Source organism: Fulmarus glacialis, unplaced genomic scaffold (assembly GCF_000690835.1).
Source record: "Fulmarus glacialis isolate BGI_N327 unplaced genomic scaffold, ASM69083v1 scaffold8611, whole genome shotgun sequence".
Lineage (NCBI taxonomy): Eukaryota > Metazoa > Chordata > Aves > Procellariiformes > Procellariidae > Fulmarus > Fulmarus glacialis.
Genome location: NW_009194660.1, coordinates 50,144 through 72,397, shown reverse-complemented (window position 1 = coordinate 72,397; position 22,254 = coordinate 50,144). Strand labels below are relative to the sequence as shown.

At 39.7% G+C, this 22,254-nt stretch overlaps 1 protein-coding gene across 1 annotated transcript in view; it reads left to right on the top strand.

Moving 5' to 3' along the window:
• The window catches only part of ANKRD55 (ankyrin repeat domain 55), a 47,330-nt gene that overhangs the window by 4,728 nt on the left and 20,348 nt on the right, over window positions 1–22,254 (top strand). The window contains exons 2-6 of the mRNA XM_009587838.1: window positions 1,856–1,978; window positions 3,843–3,973; window positions 6,053–6,162; window positions 9,509–9,569; window positions 13,129–13,257. Coding sequence (XP_009586133.1) covers window positions 1,856–1,978; window positions 3,843–3,973; window positions 6,053–6,162; window positions 9,509–9,569; window positions 13,129–13,257 — 554 coding nt within the window. The remainder of the gene's footprint in view (window positions 1–1,855; window positions 1,979–3,842; window positions 3,974–6,052; window positions 6,163–9,508; window positions 9,570–13,128; window positions 13,258–22,254) is intronic.

Here is a 22,254-nt window from a genome sequence, read left to right as displayed (position 1 = left end):
CAGTCTGCAGATCTGGCATGATAAGGAAATCTGATTAATGGGCCCCGTGGTAAAGTCACTTCTTTTTTCAATTACTAGTCACTGATGATGACTCTCCAGAGGCAATGACTCTTAGTCTCTCCTGATCTCCCAAGCACCCAGATCAAAGCTTCTGAGCCAAATGAACAGTTCCCTCAGCAATAGACTCCCCAATAGAATAAAAATCAAGTTAACATTTTTAATCTACAAATTTTATCAAATGTGTAATTTAAAAGACCAGCTAGGAGAAAGAAAATAAATTCTCTTCAGTTGAGTAGTGATGGGGAGGGATTCTGCGCACTGATGAAGGCAAATTTAACATCAGCTTTGTAGTTTTCCCAAGCCCACAACCAGAGCTCCAGCTTTGACAGACTAACCTTTCCCAGAATAAGAGCTGATTGTGTTTCCATGGCAGCCAAGTTTTGAAGTCGAGAGCGACGACTGCATCCTGGGGAGAGAAGGTCACATGTGGGGAACTACGCTGGGCTGTAAAACCCAGTGTGGAGCTCATGCGGGTTCAGCTGTGACAACATCTGATCACAATGTGAATAGCATGGCTAATACTTTAAAATTATCTTTAAAGATCTTTTATCACTGAAAAATATATATGACAATGTTTAAAATATAATTTACATCAATGTGTTAATAATAATATATTATTTGATTATGAAAAAGACTTTTTACTAACTTTTCAAATTCTCTTTAAACCATCTCCCTTTTTTCTGCACAGCTTACACAGTTATGCTATCTCCAGAAGACACAACAGTAAGGATAAATCACCAGTCACTAATCTGTCTTTCCTTTGACCAACTCTCTAATGTGATTTAAGAGTCAGTTTCACTTTCTCGTGCTATCAAGGTAGTGCAGTGGCTGGACAGATGTTACGCTCTGTAGCTCTGACCCTGAGCCACGGTGAACACCACAGCTCACTGCAGCTGTACTTCTTTTTGAGTTAATAGAGATCAGAAACTCTTTTTAAAACTAAACATGTGGCTGACCAACAATACATATCTAGAGCATTTTACCATTACATCAGATTTGACCCTGCACCAAAAAATCAACTCTTTTGACTCCTGGAGCTAACATGTTAATAGTTCACTAGAAGCCGAAGGAGGTATAGGCATGTGAAGCATGGGATGACCAGTCTGGAAGGAAGTTACAAGCAAAGAAGCAAAGAGAGAATCATCGCATTAATTTCTCCAGAAACAAAAATGTGAGGAGTGTTCAGGAACAGGTCCTGCAAGGCATCTGCTTTAAATAATACCTCATACTGTAACTGCCAAATAAAATAAACCTCTCCTGTGTTCGAAGCAACAGTCCACCTTTCCTTTTTGCAGGAATTATTAACACAAACTATTGCTGCCAGAAGTTCACTCTCCTGAGAAGAGAATTCCCCTGGACACCGCAGGGAAAGGAAGTGAAAAGCTTCAGTCTTCTGACTGGTGCAAGGATAACACTGAAATGAAAACACCTGTATCCTGATTTTATCCTATCTCATAGAAGTGTAGCCAGCAATATTATGAGCTAGTTCAGTTATTACTTCATTGTTTCTCAAGTCATGTTACATTAATATTAGTATGATTACTTATAAGAGGTGGAAACTTTCCAGAAGTTTTCTTTTGTCCTCTCAGTGTCTACATCTGACAGTTTTTGGAAGAAGTTATGCTGAAAAACAAGTTTCAGATGACTAAGAAAAACCACAGTGCTGTTTAGATACACTTTGTTCCACCTCGAGTTACATAGTCATAAAAACTCAGTGAAATAAACGTCATTATTTTCACTGTTAATCATTTGTACTTGCTTTCCGCTTACTCATAGACATACTCTTCCCCTGCAGGTGATGCAGCAGAAGAGGTTGACTTGACTGTGGTTTACCAAGCAGCAGCTAATGGCGATGTGAACACACTAACTGCAGTGATTCGAGAAGATCCTTCCATCTTGGAGTGCTGCGACAGTGAGGGTAAATGAAGGCTGAGCTTTTTCTCAGGGGATTAGTTGCTTCAGCTTGCAATTAAATTTTCCATTTTTTATCCTGATTTTTGTGTTCAGCAAATTATATTTAGTAGCTGAATATGGGAAATTTGAGTTATTCTTTGGAACATCCACTGGAAATGCTCAGTATGGATACTTCTTTCCCCCTGTAATTGTAAGATTTTTTATATGGATACAAATAAGTTGCTTTGCTATAATCAGACAGTAATTTATCATGAATCTATTTTAGCTTCTTTAGGGAGATGTTGAGAAATTGTTGTCATTTCGGGCAAGGAAAAATAGTATTTTTTATTAAAGCCAAATGCTGTACATTCTGCACATCTCTATAGTAGAAAGTTCCAGTCTTTTGCACTTAAAAAATATGTGTACAGACACAGTTTGAATGATTTTGTCATATAATTTTTGCCAAAGGGTTGGTTGTACAATGTGCAATGATCTAAATAATCTGTTTCATCTGTGAGACTGTGCTCCTTTTCATTTTGTGTTCAGGTTACTATTTAATGTTATAACAAAGTGCTGTCCATTGGCTGGGTTTTATATGCACCTATTTCCCAAGTGAATTAGAGCCACAGAACTCTGCGGAAGCTTCTCTCAAGGAAGACTTTGCTTATTCAAAAGTATTTTTTAATTGCAGTTTCTTTTAAAGGGTCCATATGAACACTGTCTATTCTAATCTTTACCAGCTTTTACCAAGTTACCAATTTTTCCTATGCTTTAAACCAGACATCCTAACTGTTATCTTTAAAACATCTATTGGTCAGTAGGGAAAATGCTTAATCAAGCTAAAATGCTCTCAGTCCAGATCTTTAATGGGAGAGGGACTAGGTATGAAGGGCAGCAGGTGGAGATAGGCTGATCAGCAAATAGAAGTATTTCAGCTCCAGAATAAACTTGTTTACTAGGTTATACATACAAATGTAACTAAAGACCAATCTTGCAAGACAAAACATATGGCTCATATCCTGCACATATGGCAGAGTCTGCATAACCTCAGGTTGAGAAGCATGCATTTGTTCAGCAGTCTCATTGAATCCAGTAAGAATAATTATTCTTCAGTTGTGTCTGAAGTTTATAGTAGTCTTATAGTTTCTAAATTCATATTTATTCCCAGCTTAGTCACCTTAAATTGCTTTTTCAGATTCTGCAGGAAAATCTTTTGCTGTTATTCAGCAGTTAACAGAATGGAAGGAAGCAGAAGCAATTAAAAGATATCATAATACTTCATTATGAAATTTGAGTATTAGGTTTGAATATAGATTTCAGGTTTTTTCCAGCACAGAAATTGTTTGCAGAATATAAAATAAATTCTCATGACAACAGGAAAGAAAATATTCTAGAGCAAATCCAGTCTTTAAAATAAGTTCTTGTCTACAGAAAGCACCAATTCACACACATACACCTTTGCTCTGGACGGGGCTTAATTTCATAAATGTTTTGAATACATAGAGACAGAATGAAGCTGGGTTTGAGAAAATTAGCCAATCACCATCTGGCTACTAGTCACTCTGAAGAATATCAGCCTCCAAAATGGTGTACAAAGCCAACAGTTCATACTGGGAGCTTGTCAACAGACAAACACTTTTCCCTCCAGAAGTAGAGTTAATGAGGCAAGGCTTTTGCTAATGAAGTCATGCTCTTTTTAAAATCAGTGGTCAGTAACTGGCATAGCAGTTGCTTCCTGCCTGCAAAAAGCTGAGTACAACTGTTGGACAGTTTTCAGAGAAAGGATTTGTTAATTTGCCAATGCTAACATTAGCAAATAAGAAAATATCTCTATCTTACGGCTTTGACAAAATAAAAATTGTAAAAGAACATTTGACTTTCTTCCCCAGGTTGCACACCTTTGATGCATGCTGTGTCAGGACGCCAGGTTGATACAGTGAAGCTTCTGTTGAAGATGGGAGCCAATATTAATACTCAAGATGCTTGTGGACGTACCAGTTTATCTCTGGCAACTTACCTGGTACCAAGAATTGGGGGAGAAGGATGGAAAAATAGATGGAGTGAAGGGAGTAAACATGCAGACCAAATAAGATTTCTGTTTATACTACAGAAAGAAAAAAAGTACAAAACATTTGGTTCTAGACAACAGTGAAATTGGAAACTTTATTATAATGCAAAGCTGGAAGCAATGATTATTAGAAAAGGATCAGAACTCCTGTCAGAGTGTCCTTTCTCTTTCAGGTTGAAAAATCAATGCACGGTATGGGCATCTCCCCTAGATCCAAGGTCCTCTGTGTGGTTTCAAGAAAGCCACTTGTTTCTGTGCACTGGAAGGTCCTCTCTTGTTCTTAATATGCAGACTAACTTCTCCCCTCCCACTGTCAGCATCAGATTTTTATGCTCCAGAAAGGGCATTCCTATCTCAAACTCTGGTGGTCGGCACGCATGTTTTCCTGCACACCACATGAGCCAGGGCATTGCTTTTTTTCACTATAGTTCTGGACCTTGGATGGCCAGGTTAAGAACTTAGGTTCAAGGTGCTGCAGGTGCCAGTGCAGATACTCAGATCATAAGCAATCCAATCACCCAGTCAACCCACATGCAAGTGATAGTAGGGGCAGACATCCCATTGAGAAGTTTGGGAATGGAGATGTGGTGCTCTCTGTCTGAAGCACACAAGGATGGTCCTCTTCTCCTTAGTCTTCCCTCGCTGGAGGGAATTCAGGATTCAGAGAGAGGATGGGGACCAAGCTAGTTGGGCAGAGGAGTTGACAATGGGTTTCCATTATTAGTTGGACAGAAAGGAGGAAGAATTGTTCACCCATGCTGCATAGTATGAGTTATGGTTGGATGACCGCCAGTTCATTTAAAGAGATACCGTGGAAGCCTAATTAAATCACATCCCTTGCATCTAGTTTCTTCCTGCAAATTGAGGACAAAAACAATGCTTCTGCTCAGCTATGTGATATTCAGCCAGAAAATAAGTGTAGAAAATAGCAAAACAGGCAGTCTCATTCAGTGCAAGGAGCATGCCCCACTTACTTGAGAATAAACATTTTCTCTGCCAGATATTTTCAAAAAATCCCATAATTAGTGTCATGCTCCTTTTTTCCTTCCTCTTTTCCCAAAGGGAAAAAAATATTCTTTGGAAAAAAAGAAATTACTGGAAAAGATTTAAACCACCCAGGCTTCGAAGTTTCCACTTCTGTTTCTGTGATGGATATAATCAGAGGTCTAGAGAGCATTTGGCCGTGAAGTCTGTCCAGAGAACTGAATTCAGCAGAGCTCCACAGCCACAATCTCATGCAGAATTCAGTGGTCTTGTATTTCCACCAGCAGCTGCAACAGGGATGTTCTGATTCCATCATTCCACACCTTTTCCCTATAAATGCTGGTAATGCTGATCTGATGTAGCTCAAACAGGAGGGAACGGTATTTATGAATTGCCTGCAGAGGTTTGAACAAAACACTTAAACACATGCTTGATTTCCCTGGGACTTAAGTATATGCTGAAAGACTTATGCAGTCACAACCAGATTGTTTACTTGCTTTTTTTGTTGAGGTGATCAAAAGAAGGTTTTAGTCCAAGAACTGATTCATCCCATCTGTTTTGGTGCTTTTTTCAGTCTAACGTTGTAACTAATTCAAACTTCTGCAACAATGTTTATAAGACCACACTCTAAGGCTTCTTACTGTTGATTTGCCATCCCTGTTAAAATCTCATAAAGGAAACGACATTAAGTGCTCATGTTCTTGGTTTAACCTAGCATAATTAAATCCACATGCAGGAATATGTGTAGCATTTGCTAGTGATAGAGGAATTAGCAGGTTTTTAATCACTGTTTACTCAGCCGGTACTTGCCACAGCTGCAGAAAAACCAAAATGCAGTGTAAAGAAAACACTTTATCACAGAAACAAATGACCGAGCTAGTCTGAGACTCTGCTCTCAGTGCTGAGATCTCTGTTGGGGAAACAAAAGACCAGTTCCACTGCTGGCAGAAACAGCTACAGTCACACACAGATGCCAGAACCAACAAGCAAAGATCTTGCCTGATGCATTTCACTTTCCTCTTTGACATGCTCTAATTTCTTTTTTAGGGCTGGCTGGAAGGCTGTGTCAGCCTGCTCAGAAACGGTGCTAAGCAGAACATACCTGACAAAAACGGGAGGTTGCCACTACACGCTGCTACCGCAGAACCTGACGTGAGGTATGTCCCAGGCTCCAACAGTATTTGCTGGTTGAATCTCAACAGATAGTCACCCACACAAGCTACCCAGCCCAAAGGGGAACCTGAGTCAGAAGGTTAGCTGTGACAGTTACACTTGTGACTTGCTCCTTTGTTCAGTGGTTATCATAAATGGGGTAAAGGGGAGAAAAAGCATTGTACAACACCTGTGTAACAGAGATATATGGCCAAGTAAGGTGAGGAGCCTGGTTTAAGATCACAACAGCAGGAGGGAAAACCAAATTATAATAGAGGTTGAAACCCTGGGTTTCTCCCAACGAATTACCTTTCTGCCACCTCCCCACAAGAAATACTACAAGAAGATCCTTCTCTGGAATTCTCCTCTGAGTAGCACAGCAAATGTGAGAAAAGTTTTCCACACGACAACCTCTCTGAGAGACTCTACTGTAAAGGGAAGCTGAGGTTTTGTGGACTGGCTCATTTTTAATTACTTTTACTGAAGGTGGAGTAATAGCTCCAGAGTGTCTTCACAAGACGTCTTAAGAAAGATCCTCTTTGTCTCATTCCAGCCTGTGATAATAGGAAGGCTTAACAAATTTTGATTTGTACATCTAGATAAATTCACTCAAAAAAGTCTTCTAAGTAAGAAGGGATAGGAAGTCTGGAGGGATAGGAAGATATTAGAGACAGGTAAATCATTTAGTACAAGGAAAATGTTCATGTGACTTAATCACTGAGTTCACGGTTTTGCTGCTCTCGCCATATCAGACCAGCCCAGACCTCTGTGCGTTTCTGCTGATCTTGCTCTCCAGCCGTTTTTTAACAGCTTTATTCATTTTCCACGTTATCATTGCTTTTCATGCATCACTTGGAGAGAATAGTTTGAGGTTTCTACAAAAGTATGGATCACTATCATTAAACAAATCCTCCACAGAAAGAAGACAATGTTTGTACAACACTGCACATGCTGTTACTTGAAAGGGAACAGTAATCTGCTTTACCAGCAGCACACAGAGTTCCCTGAACGTTTTCAATATTCTCATGGATATGGGCAGACCTTTGCTCTGCACAGGAGTTTACCAGTTGCTCAATTCCTTTTCCTCTGTCTTCTCACTGGGTTTGCCCCATGCCCAGAAGACATGCCTGGCGCACTGAAGGGGAGGCTTTTTCCATTTTTACTTTCTTGAATCCCATGTCATTGCGAAAAGGGTATATGAAATGCTTTTTCAGCCAACTTTGAAAGCTGGCAGCCCACTGCTACAACCCCAGGTGCTGGAGGCAGCGCATGGACCACATGGAAAGACAGAGACAGTGATCAGCCAATTTATGTATTGAGTTGATAATTGATTTATGTGTTTCAGTGCGTTCCACAGAGCCTAAAAGGAAAGGTGGAAAGAGAATCCATGGACTTCCTGATCTATGCCTTTAAGAGCAGATATGAGAGAAATCTCAGCTGCATGGCTGAGTATCTACATTATTTGAGTGATAGCACTTATGTTGCCATAACGAACTAAGGATACAAGTGAGCCAAAGTTTGTTGTTCATAGAGGTTTTACACTCAAAGAATGACATTTCCTTCACATACACTGGTTTCATTGATTATATCTGGGGTTAAACTACAGAACCATGTATCAGATTATAAAACTATGTGATAAATGGGGTTTACAAGCATATTTTGGCTATCTCACTTTCTTTCTGCTCACTAGTCTATTTTTACCCAGACCTGTTTTCAGATAATGAATTTTTGAGATTCTGAGTCATTTTCCCAAATGACTACAAAATGTCTCTTTCCTTTTACAATTTTTTACCAAACTAATCACAGCAATCCTAAAATGTCATCCTTTTCACAGTTCCTAAAGTATGACTCCATTATGCCATTGGTTGTGTGATTCAGAAAAGGAGGTGTAACACCCCTTTTCTACAAGTACTTGTATCCATATACAAATGGATTTGAAGTCCTAGCAAAGCACTAGGAACTGCCCAGCCTTCACCCTTTAGGGATATACTAATTAGAAAAAAATTAAATTTGGACTTCTGGCAAAGTTACCAATGGATAAGCTTTTCATCTGCAGAATTGCCCAAATCATCCCTAAGCAACTGTAAATGTCATTCTTTTGAATAATATACATTACATTACAATAAACAACATACATAGTTGTTTATTACTGGGAGGAAGAAAAAAAAAGAACAGATTTGTGATGCAACATTCTAAACTTGATCTGATCCACACACCTGAGCACAGTTCAATCCAGAAAACATACTGGAAGTTGTTGAAGACTGTCCTGATGAAAAGCAGCAAACAATTTTCATTCAGTCTCCTATACATGGGAATAAATCTATGGTTGTACACATTTATCTGTGCATTATCTGTACATTTATCAGAGTTCCCTCCTTGACACTTCATCATCTTTTAGTTTCCCGGCAAAGCAGCATGTCTTTTAAATGTCCATGTTTTGAAGGTTTCTAGCAAATTCAGATGAACCACAGATTTGCATTATGATCTTATCTAGGGATCCACTGAGAATGTATCTTTCCTTTTGCTAGAATCATAAGAACTGTACATCCGTATTAGGATCTATGCTATTTGTCTTTGTCCCACCCATGTACATGATCCACACACTTAGCACCTGACTGTAAAACACAACCATCTTCGCCAAACCTATAGTGATTTCAGAACATCTTCATAGGATACCAAAAGGAAAAGGAAAGCAAAATCCATGCAGTGTTAAAAATATTATTGTGCTTGAATAATATCTCATGTAACTATTTTATTGTAACTGTTCCCTCCACCAGAGGGGAGTGTTTGTAGTCTGATATTCTATAAAGTGTGAACCAATGCATTGCTATATTTTGTACCATAAAAATGGCCCTATCCCACCAGACACACGTAAGGCCTTGTAAAATACTATTGGTTTGTGTGTGTGTATGCATGCATATACACACAAACACATACACAACATCACATTACTCCAAGAGTTAAGGAGAGTGAAAAATCCTTGTAGAAACTGGTCGTTAGCATTTCTGTTTGTTGAAAACTTTATAAAATACGATGACAATGAATTGCTAAGCTACCAAAAACTGCACACATGTATACTATTACACACTCTGATTCTAGCCTGGCAATCAGTACAAGAATTCTTCCTAGTGGATCTGCTTTTAATTCCCAGCACTAAACTTCTGTCGTTACAGTAAGCCACAAAGTCCTATTTGCTTTTCTAATATGACAAAGCTCAGACCTAAGATTCTGACCTGTGCCCATCACTAATACTGATTTTTCTTGAAATTGCATGTTTTGTTTCTCAAAAAATGTCGATTTTTCAGGTTTAGTCAGGAGTACAGCACACTGATTATGTCATTGCTTCCGCAGGCTTCTGAACGTGCTTCTGCAGCAGTCAAATCTTAGTGAAATTAATCACCAGGACAACGAGGTGGGTGAGCTTGTGCTACAAGTCACAGTCCCAGGCTCTGGGGGCATACAATTCATGCTGTTCAGAAAAGTACACTGTACTATCAATTTTATGATGAGACTATGTACTAGTCAAAAATTTCTATTTCGCTTTTGCTGAACTCTGCAAAGCATTATCTCGTTTTTCCTACTATATGTGATGCACCTTTAGGCTAATAAACCTTCTCCATATACTGCCACCTATGAGGTACCTGGAATCAGTTTCTTAACTCACTTGCCAAGACATTAATTGCTTTCGATTCTTCTGAAGTTAGACATTGGGCTAAATCTTCACCTTTACCAATCATCCCATCATTAAAGTACTGTTCTCAGGAAAAATACCAGAAAGCTGGTATTACACATAACAGCCATGGAGCTACAAAAATTTATGCTGTCCTCTGATCCTTAAAGAATTGTGCCCTGCATATATAGAGAGAGCATACACAGGAGAGTGTTAACTTCCCAAATGTGTTCTTCTCCAAATAGAGAAGCCAAGACACAAGAGAGACTCTGAATGTCTTTTCATATGTTTCTCTTCACTCTAAAAATTGCTCAAGGATGCATCTCTTCTCCACAGTGCCAGAACCACCACAGGGTTGTTAATTTTCCCTCTTCCCATGGACCTTCCTTATCCACTGGATGGTTTGCAGACCCTGCTCACAACAACCTAAACCAGATGTATGCTTTGTCTTGGTGTAGAATTATGTTGCTAATGAATTGCATGGAACCACGGATCGTAATTTCAAGCTGTAATGTTTTGCTGTAATGCATCGCTACATGCAATTTGGAACTTTTAGTCCAGCTCACTGTCATTTGGCACTGAGGAGATATTTGTTCAAGTGTCAATACAAGCCCTGAATATTCATGTTTTCTGAAAAACATGGATCCTCACAAATGATTGCAGCTAATAGGGCTGTTCTCTTGGCATAAGTAGAACACTTCAGTTTTCCCATCTTACACTCCAGAAAAACACCCCGATGAATGCATGAACGCATAAACAGTAAGAAATACATCTGGAGGTTTCATAGTTTCCACAACTGTGGCTTTCTGTGGGTTTACTTATGAAGCCTGTGAGATGACAACGTGAAGAAACATTCCCTGAAAAAGCCTCGAATCTGGGCAAAACAAGTGTCACACTATATTTCCCACAGCCATTTCTCGTTTTTTCTCCTTTTCTGTCCCCTGTTGCTGTTTATTTTTTATAAACGTGCAATTGTTTGGCTGTCTCACCTTTAATATTATATTCTGCTGGATCTTCAGCTTTGACAGTTCTGCTGTCACTCTCATACTTCCTCTCACAAACAGTATTCTATCTACAGATGCCACTCAAGGGTGATATCACCATGCACAAATCAGATGGGTGCGGGCTAAACAGCCGTTGCCCACTGCAGCAGGTCCACGCGTGAGCTGCCGCTACAACCAGCTCAATGTTCTTTGCTCACTTGGGTGCTCCGAAAGGATATGTGGAATATACGAATTATTAGAAAAGAAATAGAAAACAAAACAGGAAGCAGCATTACGCTCTGTCTGAATTCTTGGTACACCCACATCTTGAATGTCAACTGCAAGAGTAATCTGAAAAAGGATATACAAGAACAGGAAAAGAAAAGGAGTACAAAGATGGTAATAGTTATAGAGTAGCTTCTTTTCATGGGCAGGCTAACATCTAGAACAAACTAATTACAACTGGACTTTCAGCTTGGCAACTGTGTCAGAGGGATAATGTAATACAAGCCCATGGCATCATAAATTGCATGGAAAAGATGAAAAGAGAATTATTATTAACTGGTTTTTACATCTAAAATTCTGGGGACACCTACAGAAATTATCAGGCAGCAGTTTTAAAGAAAATGAAAACAATTACTTTTTCAGAAAAGGCATCGTTACCCTGTGGAGATCTGGATGTCATAGGAAGTCTTTAGCCTGATTACCAAATATTAGGTGACTGTATATCACCAAGCCTTGTTTCTTATGTTTTCTCCCTAGGCATCTGCTACTGACTTCTCTGAGCTGTGTCCCTGCACTAGAGAGATCTTTGATCCCTAGCCACAGTTGTCACACTCTTATGTTACAGCTGACTCTGCTGTAAGAAGAAACAGAGAGAAAGTTGATTTTTCAAGGATTTTTTGTCCATATCAATGGACTGAGAGTGGATGACAGAAAGCTGCCCTACTACACTGTAGCTTCTCCTCTTTCAGTGATTTTCCTGCTCTCCAGGACTAGGGGTGAGGACCCATTTCCCAGCTGGAAATCACTTCACTGAAGCCTCATTTCACAGCACTCACAGATACTGAGTGTCCATCAACAGTACTAAGTCCCTTGTGTCAAAACCTTGGTCCACTGACGTCAATGCCAGAGCTCCCATTCATTTCAGTTAGGGCAGGATTTTACCCTCATTTTTGGTTTTACAAAACCAAAACGCCCATGATTAAGCTTTGCAAACCCTAACTAAAAACAAAACTGCCCTTGTTCAACTGCTCTATTTTGTCATCACGTGTACTTAAGCCATCTGGGGACTTGAAAAGCGTTATAAGATAGCTGATGAGTGAGAGAAACTAATGTTAGGGTATTCAAGCTTTTAGTTAGAAAATCACTGCTAACAACTTCCACTATTAATGCACTGATAAGCTGTCTGCATCAATGTTTTATAGCTCGTACTTCACCTCAGTTGTTGCCTATTGGCTTTATAGGGTTCTATGTCACGTTTTAATTTCTTTTCCACTCTACATTTTTTGCTTTTTATCATTTTGGAAACGAGGCAAGACCCTTGAAATGCATTTTCCTTGATAAGAGGTAGTAAACAACACCTGCCAAAAGTAAAATATTACCACATCTGAACAACACTAGCAATTTTTCAGAAACACATTGAATGAGTAACTTTATACAGAAAATCTTTAATATTATGGATGTAGAGTAAAATATAGGTGTGTATCACAATGCTGATGACGGTGCAAATACAGACCATGAATTCTCTGGTCTACCACGACTGACTGAACACAGCTAAGATGGAATGAAAATGCAGGTCAATAGCTTTGTTTTCTCCCTAAATAGTAAATATGAGATGTTTAGATTGTGACTTTTTTGGTGACATCACAGGGCCAGTTCCTTAGCTTGCTGATTAGTGCCAGCTAGAATATTAGCTTATAATATTTATTTTGGATCAAAGATAAGACCTAAAATAAACATCACACTGCATCATGTCAAAGCACCAGTCTAAAACAGCCTTTATTCACAGAATCCAAACTGAGCAGTGAGGAACCATGCCCCAGCCGTCGTGGTCCTGACAGTCCTGATGCATTATTTATAACAGGCTATAGTCACGTACGAAAGAAGCATTCGTATTTGTATCCATTTTCTATAATAACTCCAAAAAGCTAATTGCTTGGTTCCCTCTTACAACTCCACTAATTCAGAAGCTGTTACTAATTGTTCCAAATCAAGAGGGAGAGGGAAGAGTCTGTCAGTCCTGAATGGTTTCAGAACTGTCTAGCTTATCTACATAGACTTGACGATTATTTGCTCTCCCGGTTTGTGGCTTTCAGGGAATGACTTCACTCCACTGGGCTGCTTTCCACAACAGGCCCCAGCATACCCAGACTCTGCTGCACAAGGGAGCAGACCTGACTCTGGTGGACAAAGACTTCAAAACAGCTCTGCACTGGGCGGTACAGGTGAGCCTCGGCCGCGGTTTCACCAGACAGTTGCTTGAGCTGAGCTGACTGTTGTGGTGTCCTAAATACTCCAAAAGCAATTATTTTGGCTGTGAAATGAGGAAAGTGGATGCTGGGAATGCCCACTAACAGCCCCAGCATTTTGCCAGTGGGCACGGATCAAGGATCTAACACCTTCTTTGGAGAGCAAGGCATACTTAATATAGGCTCAGCACTGTTGCCCTAAACAAAGTTATCATTTATCTCACTGAGACTATGTGTATGTTTCATGTTGAACTCTTGCTTAAATTTTTTCACTAAATCAGGGTTGCAGAAATCAGCAGCTTAAATAACCTTGCCAAAGGCCTTTGGGAATAAAATAATGTAAACACAAGTTAAAACATATTTAAACAGCTATAGTTGTGGAATAATTAGCTGAAGGGTTGAGGCCCTACTTCTCTGGCGATTAAGGAAGACACAGAGCCAAACACATTTCCTGTTGAGCTGTATGTTCCTATCTCCTAAGCAAAAAAACTGTCAAATTGCTAAAAATTACTCAGGCCATCATTAGAGCAGAAAAACACACAGGTTTAATAAGGCATTAAACACTATTATGCAATTGGTAGTAAGTGGTCTAAAAGATAGCGTAATTTACTAAGTTATGCCTAAACTTTACTGCAGAAAACTTCCCAGATGAAATTATATAAATATGTTTTTACTTGCTCACCTGCCATAGCAAGTTCTGGTATCAATGTTCAAAACACCTGCACACCAGATAAGCAGAAATAGAACTTGCATGAAAATCCAGTAACATTTTCCTACAATGACTAAATATTTGCATCCTCACCTTTTGGTCTAAGTTCACTCATCTTAAAAAATGTGTCAACAAAGAAATTTAAAAGCTCTGAACTGCCACATGCTATATTTGTAAATGAGTAAGGACATCTAGAACAAATAATCTGTCTCTTTCAACCACAGCCTCCCACAGATAGTTCACGTACAATAGGCTCAACTTTGTTTTTCTGAAGTAGAGGTATATTTTGGCCTCTGCAAATGGTATTATTTCAACACTAGTTTTGTTCTTCTTTAATCCTAAGCAGTCTGGAATTGGGCTACATCCCTTGCTATTTTGCCTTAGGAGACTAAAGGTATCTGCTCTAAAACCTGTTGTACATTTTTACTAGGCTTACTCCAATGCAGGCTGCTTCCAGTGGGAAATCTCTGAAACTCATGCAAGCTCCTGCAGGCTAGGCAGTGGTCTGGATCAGAGCTCTGGGAACAAGCTGTCTCTCAAACAGAAAGACAAAAGGGAATCCCCTTCATATCAGGGCCCTCAGAGTTCCTTTTAATTCTGTGTTTTGTAAATTTTATTATTTAATTCCACCATTAACTCCCACCTCCACCTTTCTCTCACAAACATGCAGAATAACTCTTGAGAAAGGGGGAAATTAAAACTGCACAAAACCCACTTGCCCTCAGGTGGAGGCAAATCACAAATCCCTCTTCTTTCTCCCTTTAAGCTGCTCCCAGAAATCAGAGGAAACGTGCAGGATGACCCCTCTTTTTTTCTTCTTGAGAGATTCCTGCTATGAAGCCTTATAAATTGCTTCTTCCATCCACATACTTCTCCATATTCTAGGTCCAGAAGGGGTAATTGAAATACCAGAGCACGGAATAGATCTGTTAATATTTCTCTTACTCAAGCTGGGCCAAGAAAAAATACTTTCAGCCAGTGCTCTCTGCTGCCCTATTAGGCCCAGGAGAAATAGATACTGTGGAGAGGCATGACTTTCTCTGCTATGACAGAGAGCAGAACAACAGCTCCTCTGGGTGGGATTATCATGTCTAATAGCCTCCTCCAGTGGCTGCTGGAAAGGGGATATTTTTCCTTTAAGAATTGTATTAATATCTCCAGAGCACAAGAGACTGGCAGACCTCAGGCAGTCACAGCTGCAGGGGTTGTTTTCAGCTGAATAGGGCCCTGTGTTTAATTTCATTTTTAAAAAATGCAGCAAGGGGAAGACCAGGCACTGCACAGAAACTTGTTTCAGAAGTTGTAGGAAAGAGGCAGTTTGTGCATACTGGGCTGAAACAGAGAGCCACACTGGGCTGAAACACATAAAACCCATTGCCTGCCCATTCGTCGAAACCAAATTCTCAGGCATGTTTCGTATGAAATAATTGTTCCACGCTGGCTGTTTCGAAGACTGCATGTTTGGCACTTGGTCTCCCATCAGACAAATAGTGGCTGTGGAGTCCCAGCCGTGTGACTAGACAGACCTTGCCCACACTTAGGTCTGTCCTGTTGAAAAGCTCAACATCCTGCCGCTTCAGTGCAAATGTGTTACATCAGTGTCAAAAACACAGATCATTCTGGTTTGAAGTGAGAATATCTCATGTCACTTTTTTTACACATGCAATATTTTTAAGAGCTGGTCCAGATAGGGCTATATTAGAAGTGTCTTAGGAGGTATTTCTCTCCTTTCATTGCAGCCAGCAATAATTGCTATAATGAAAAGGAAACACATCTTTGTAACAAAAAACTGTTAACTCGTACTGGAACAAAGTGTAAAGCCATTCTAACAGTTCTAGATAATGGTGTCATTGAAATCCTAATAAAATATACTATACAGTATATACTATTGTACTACATACCACCGTATCATAATAGTATAAGTAGTACCTTGAAAACAGCCTGGCAAGATTTGGAGTCTTCCTGCCAGTTGTCATGCCTTGCCAGTTGTCCTGCCAGTCCTGCCTTGCCAGTTGTCATGATTTTTACCAGAAGTTTCTTTGTCTCTTTCTTAAAACTGGCTCCCAAAGTCATATGATTATGTAAAAATATCAGCTTTCATTCAAAGTATAAACAAACAATCAATCAAAGATTTCTTCCAAAGTGAAGAAATGCAAACCTCTAGGGATAAAAAGAAGGCAACTAAAAAGAAGCCATTAAAAATAATATTCTGCCATGTGGAGCTGCACTTACGATTTTTTTATAGGTTGATTCGGAGTGCAAAGTTTTAAAAAATTACGAGCCTGCATATTTTCTCCATAGCAACAATGCAATTATTTCATTCTCTCATTTCCTGAGAGCAGAGTGAAATACTTGTATATCTTAAACACATTGTAAAAGCAAAGCATAGGCAATTATTCATTTGTGTTTGGCTGAGCAAGCGTGGCAGCCTCTCTGTAATTACTTGGAAGGTAAGAGCACACTTAAATTTCAGGATCTCTAGGAATTAATCTCTCTGTTGCTGCAGGGCATCTGAAGGTCACAGCTGGCCACCCAGCCAGGGCAGAGGAAGGGGCCAGGGAAGGAGTGGTGGCTCAGGGCTAGGGTCTCTCCCAAGGGATCTCTCTGCCCAGCACCCCATTTTTTTCCTGTGGGCTGCCTCCAGTGGAAGAATTCAGAGACGCTTCCAAAGACTTCTTAAAACTTAGTGGGTATTTCTCCATGGAAGACATGTTTGTTGTTGGATTAGGCTAAAAAAGATGCATTTGCTAGGCACGGTTCACAGTCTGGTTGGTTTCAGGCAGATTTCTTTCATTGCAAAATTGTACTTGTTTTCTCCTTGTTTCATGCGGTTTTCTGGAGATAGCTAGAAAGGGAGAGTAGTGATTTCTTTTTTTATGTCACTAAGCTTTAAAGACAGTTTTGACTGTTAGCAAACAAAGGAAAAACAGGTTAAATTTGCATTTTTTAAGCACACCCTTAAGAAATCCCTTTCTTGTGTAAATATTGTCATTCCAGCAAAGGTACAGCTGTTGCTCATGGAGGCTGGAACTGTTGCATAGCAGCAGGGCTCTACAGAGTGAGCTGTCAAGTTGCAAAACAAGGAGGAAGAGAGTTTGCAAATAGTTTTGAGTAAGAAATAAACTTGCTCCAATACCATCAGAAGCTTTTGCCAAAAACTGCCCTAAACATTTGTGACAACGTCTGCAATAGCAAATTAAATGTGCTTGAGTCTTGGCTCTGGCACCAAGGCCAACCATCACAGGACAGCCTGTGTCCCTACTGCTAAGCCTTTATTCTCTAAAACAGGATGGTCATATGCAAACCACTTATTGGGAATGATCTGTGGCCCATGCTAGCTCCTGAACTATGTCCAGGAACTGGTGGGGAAAGTGTTAATTGACCCAAGCCACGGAAGATTTTAAAAATTTTACGGCACAGACAACCGAGTTCTGATGCTCAGGGATGTTCCCTAGCGCTACTTAGTTTTTTATATAGCTGTAACCTATTTCTCCACTTTAATTTATGTCAGTTCATAAGCCAAAGCCCCTTTTAAGACTTGTATATGGTGCAGCAGTATTGATGTACAAACTCATCAGTACAACCAGATCATCAGAAAAACTGCTTTCACCTGAAATAATTGACTGTTAAACAGTAAGTCCTTCAAGTATGAACATGCCAGGCAGTGTAATTATTCACGCCAATCAAATTTCCAAGGAAATCAATTGCAGAACTCCCACTGAGCTTAGTAGGAATTTGTCTCAGGCAAAACCTGTAGGTAAGTACGGGTTAATTGCCAGACATCTTCCCAGCACACAGTCTATGTGTAACTCTGCAAGTGGATGCCAGAACATGAGTAATGTACATGCACCACACTTCTTGCGTATCTATAAATGTCCTGATCTCCTATGCCTGACAAAAAGGCACTGGAAGACAAATGTTTCCATTTTTCTGATAGTAGTAAGGAATAAATCCTTATTCTACTGTGGAATAAAAGATGACCTCTTTCTCAAAGCACATAAACAGTTCCATCTAGAGAAATCAGCCCTCACAACAATGTACTAGCAGGGGAAAGCTGCCGAGTCATTTTAGTCATAGCCGTAGTCATTTACACAGTAAATCATAAGCACTTATAGAAGACTTCAAGTGAAAATAAATTCTCAGAGACACTTGGCCAGTATTTCATGCAGTTTTTGTTTAAGCAAAGAGAAGGTAAGAGCGGCAGGGACATATGATAGCCATGGACATATGCCTCCATGTCTGCCTTTGTCATTCGGTAGCTTTTTCCAACACCCACTAAGGCTGCTGAGAGGATAAATATTTTAAAAACACCATGTCCCTTAGTTGTACCAGAGGCAGCAGTGCTCTGAGGACCACAGGACAAAGTATCCTGTACAACAACAACACATTCTCTTTCTACGAGTACCACAAAGTCAAGCCAAGCTGGGTCACTCTGAGTCTGCAAGAGACACTGTCTCAGTGGGTGTCTGAGGCTGAAGCACTAGGGTTAGGAGAAGACAAATGAGCTTCTCTCTGAGCTTGCCGAGTCTCACCAATGTAACTACAGCGGCGTCAGCAGAGTTGTTGTTAATTTGTATTGGTTTGCCATTAGAAACACACCCTGTGAAGTGCCTGGGCTGCATCCAGGCAACTTCTGGCAAAGTTTCCCTGGCAGGAGGAAAGCTGAAGATGGTATTACGGATTGTTCCTTTCCTCAGCACAGGGCCCAGTTGTCTCTGTCCCCTGAGGGCAGAGAAACCACAGGGTACTCTGAATTTTTACACTGGTTCTCTACCGCCAACACAGCCATCTGGCAGCCAGGGCATGGCAGTAGTGGAGGTAGAGTGAATGTGCTTCCATTCCTCAGCTTTCCCTAGTCTGGGGTACAGAGGCGGGATGCTGGTGTCCTTAACAATGGGAGAAAGCTCCCGTGTGTGCAAAACTCGTCAGCAACCCAAGTTGCTAGCTTTATGGACATTTCTCATTGCACTACGTTTGCTGCAGACTACAAGGAGCTGCATTATGTCTCTGCTCTTGAGTGGCATTCGACGTGTTTAAAACGGCAGACACTGCACCTACAAGAACACAGGGATGTGTTGTTCTGATACAGCCTTAATATCTAATTCCAGCCAGACATATCCTCACTGATAATGCAACGTTATGTTTGTCTTGCTCTGATTCTAAGATGAAATTCTGAAATCATGTTACAGTAAAGGTAATGACATAATACATTGCCATGGTGCTCTGAACATGAACATGAGAAAAACTGCACTTCAGTGAAATGAATCCCATAAGGGAAAAAATGGTACTGGAGGAACAGTTCAGTTTTGCCAGTAGAGCTGTAACTGAACACAGGGCTTCTGCCAGCAAAGCCTTGAGTCAAAGATCAAGACTTTCCAAGCCCCAACCAAAACAGCTATGTGGGAAAAGTTTGTGGAATGGCTTTTGTTTTCAGTAAATACTGAATTTCAGAATCAAAAAGGAAAAAAAGGTGACTTTGAAAGGAAAGATGTATTTAACAATGTAATAACCTCAACTGGAGTTATAAAGGATAAAAGTCCACAGACAAGTTATTTGTTCAAATTTTGCTATGGGTTGCTCAACAAATATTTGAAATGGCTCATGTTTCTTTATTTCAGCAAAGGAGAAAAAAAATCTTTGCTTTTTTTTTTTCAGTGGCCCTGCTCTTGTTACAGTCAATTTCATATTAAAATATGCGATGTGTGTCTGTGAAGGATAAGAGGAAAGATAAAAGGGTTGGGAAACCAGCCAGCATTCTGTAACATAAAACTCAAACAGCACCCAATGATGCACAAAGATGGATTCCAGGAGGAATCCAGAAGTACTGATGCAAATTTTATTTAATCTATAGTAATTTATGGTGCTTCTTTATAAAAGTAAGTTAGCTCCGAGAGTAGCGCAATGGGAATAGTATTTGCTTGTTGCTGCAGAAAGGAGTGAAATAATGGTTAAAATGTCAAGCCATTCAGCGTCAGAGCAGAAGGACATCAAAGAGAAAGTCAAAGCTTTGGATTCACAGGTGTGGAATTGAAAAAAGAGGGAATGTAGAAGGAGAGGAAACACAGACAGACCTAAAGTGCAATGCTAATGATAAGAAGCAACATCAAGAGCTGTTAGCGGGGAATTTCCATGCAGCAAAGCTGGCTATCAATATAGGAAGGCTTTAAACTGCACACTAATATGAAAAGACAGAAAATATAGGACAACTAATACAACCTAACCACATAATCTCCAGAGGCATTCACTTGGAAGAAAAATACTTTGTCAGGGTTTCCTGAAAACAGTTAAGTGGTCCATAGCTTGTCCCTCTCCCCCTCCACCTCTACCTTACTGATAGCCACAAGCCTGCTTAGCAGATGCTCTTCATATGGTTCTTCTCTTTGGCATTGAAATAGCTAGTCCACTAGAGTATTCTGACAAGGGGAAAAAATTAACCCTCTATACAGTGCAGTGAACAAGGAAAACATTGTACTATGTGTGATTGAAGACCTGGCAGAATAAAATGCAATGTATCGGTAGAATATTACATAACTGACCATAAACTTCTCAAGTAAAATTATCGTTCTACATATCAGTTGGACATACAAAGGGCTGAAGTATAAGAACAATGGCTGTAATAACAATGAGGTAGAGTAACAATGAATAACAATTGAGTAGACATAGGTGAAAAAAGTGTCAAAACCAGAAAAGTGTCCCAAACTTGCAGGATTCTCCTCATGGTACTTGATTCGGTAGTTGTTGCGCCAAGGGAGGTTTAGATTGGACATTAGGAAAAATTTCTTTACTGAAAGAGTGGTCAGGCCTTGGAACAGGCTGCCCAGGGAAGTGGTTGAGTCACCAACCCTGGAAGTATTTAAAAGACTTGTAGATGAGGCGCTTAGGGACATGGTTTAGTGGGCATGGTGATGTTGAGTTGACAGTTGGACTCGATGATCTTAGAGGTCTTTTCCAACCTTAATGATTCTATGATTCTATGATTCTATGATATTTCCTGAAGAATTATTTTCTTATTTTGAAAGCACTGAGAGATGCAACTACCAGAAGTTGGGCTTTTCATTAACAAACATAAAGAAAACGGAATTGTAATCAAATGAAAGGGAGAGCTAATGGCCCTATTAGTGAATTTGTTGTTTGCCATTGTCTGGAGATGACACAAATCTCAGACAAAAACTTGCATAAAGCACAACGAGAGTTTGCCTTGCAAGGTCTCCTGGATCAAGGCCTTAGGACAATTTTTCTTCATGAAGTAAGTTTAATTTAGATGAGTGATCTAAGAAAGAAAAGTTCACTGAGGAGAACGAATAATGGGTGGAAGCAGATAAAGGTGTGAGATGGGACAAAAGCGTAAAGAAAAATGTGAGGGGAGCCCTGCAGAATAATATAGAAACACATAGCAAAAATAACTAATAATCTCTGAGAACGTTGCTGAAAAGAATTTGAAGACAAAAAGGGAAGATGAAATGTAGGGATACATACAGTAAGGTTACAAAAACATGTAATTTTCCTATGGTAAATTTACCACTGAACATCCTGCTCTAACAATAGTACTGTGGTTTATGGTAAATTTACCACAAGAAGACTACATTTTTGGTGACCTCAGCTCTAAGCTTTCAATCTAAGAATAAGGGCAGTGTAAGCGTTTTAGGAGAATTTTGTGTGCAACTTAAAAAAGCCAAGATGAATGTAAAGATAAGAAGGCATTCCTAAGAAGAGAGAGCTGGAAAGCCACCGAGCTGTTGGCCAGAGATCTCTTTCAGCACAACGTTCAAAATATTAGGAATTATTCTTTTATTATTTAGAAAATGTAATTAACAATTTGATTCAATTGTTAAAACAGGACAGAAATTTCATAGCCATCTTCAAAGCAATTATTGCTTCCTCAGATAAGAAGCTATTTGATATAGTATGTTTGAATGTCAATTAATCAGTTTAATACCATGTAGTAAAACACAGAAATACTGGAAAAGTGCCAACAAGATAAAGTTCATCATGTGGCACAGAAAGCTTGTTAAGCAGATGGTGAATAGAATAATCATAAAAAGTCCAGTTCTTTGTCCCTTTCTGGTTTGAGCAGTACAATTTTAATCACACTGCAATTTTAATCACACTGAATTACGTCAATAGCACAATTTCTATAAGTACAACCTGCTATAATGGACCCAGAATTCAGTCCAAAGATAGAATGTCCCAGTGGGAAAGAATAAGTGCAATCAAAATTAACCCAGGGACTTATATCACACATCACATATTCTCTATCAGCCACA